The 451-nt window shown below is 53.0% G+C and overlaps 1 protein-coding gene across 1 annotated transcript in view; it reads left to right on the top strand.

The window, feature by feature from the left end:
• The first annotated feature begins 206 nt into the window (after nucleotides 1-206).
• LOC119585610 (eukaryotic translation initiation factor 2D-like) overlaps nucleotides 207-451 on the top strand; it is an 18,116-nt gene continuing 17,871 nt past the window's right edge. Inside the window, exon 1 of the mRNA XM_037934278.1 lies at nucleotides 207-297. Coding sequence (XP_037790206.1) covers nucleotides 238-297 — 60 coding nt within the window. The 5' untranslated portion in view covers nucleotides 207-237. The remainder of the gene's footprint in view (nucleotides 298-451) is intronic.

Raw genomic sequence — 451 nt, 5'->3', positions numbered from 1 at the left:
GACTCCTAATCACACGCAGGCCCAGAGCTGCCACTGGCGCGATGAATGGCGCCTCTCAACATGTCCTTGACACGATCGCCATCCGAGACGTGATATTTGGTATAAATCACAGCGGCCAGATGGCGCTGCCTGCACGCACCAGGGGCATCACATGCCAACAGATGGCTTCACATGCCAACAGATGGCTTCACATGCGCTTGTGGAGAGGGTCTGTGGTATCCCTGTGTGCGGCTGTGCATGTCATATATCACTGGCAAAGGCGATCGTCGGGTCGAGAGGCTGGGGATCAAAATAGAGGTGAGAGTGTTTCGGTTACTTAAGACTTAGGCTGCTGAGCATCACATTTCCACCTGAAAAGGGATGCCCGAACAAATGAGATTCGGGGCAGTGGTGCCAATTACGCTGAAGTACTGTAGGGACACACCTAATGAGAGTCATATGCGAATGTGGT

Source organism: Penaeus monodon, chromosome 20 (assembly GCF_015228065.2).
Source record: "Penaeus monodon isolate SGIC_2016 chromosome 20, NSTDA_Pmon_1, whole genome shotgun sequence".
Lineage (NCBI taxonomy): Eukaryota > Metazoa > Arthropoda > Malacostraca > Decapoda > Penaeidae > Penaeus > Penaeus monodon.
The sequence above is the reverse complement of the archived record's forward strand: the minus strand, read 5'-3'. Positions and strand labels throughout refer to the sequence as shown.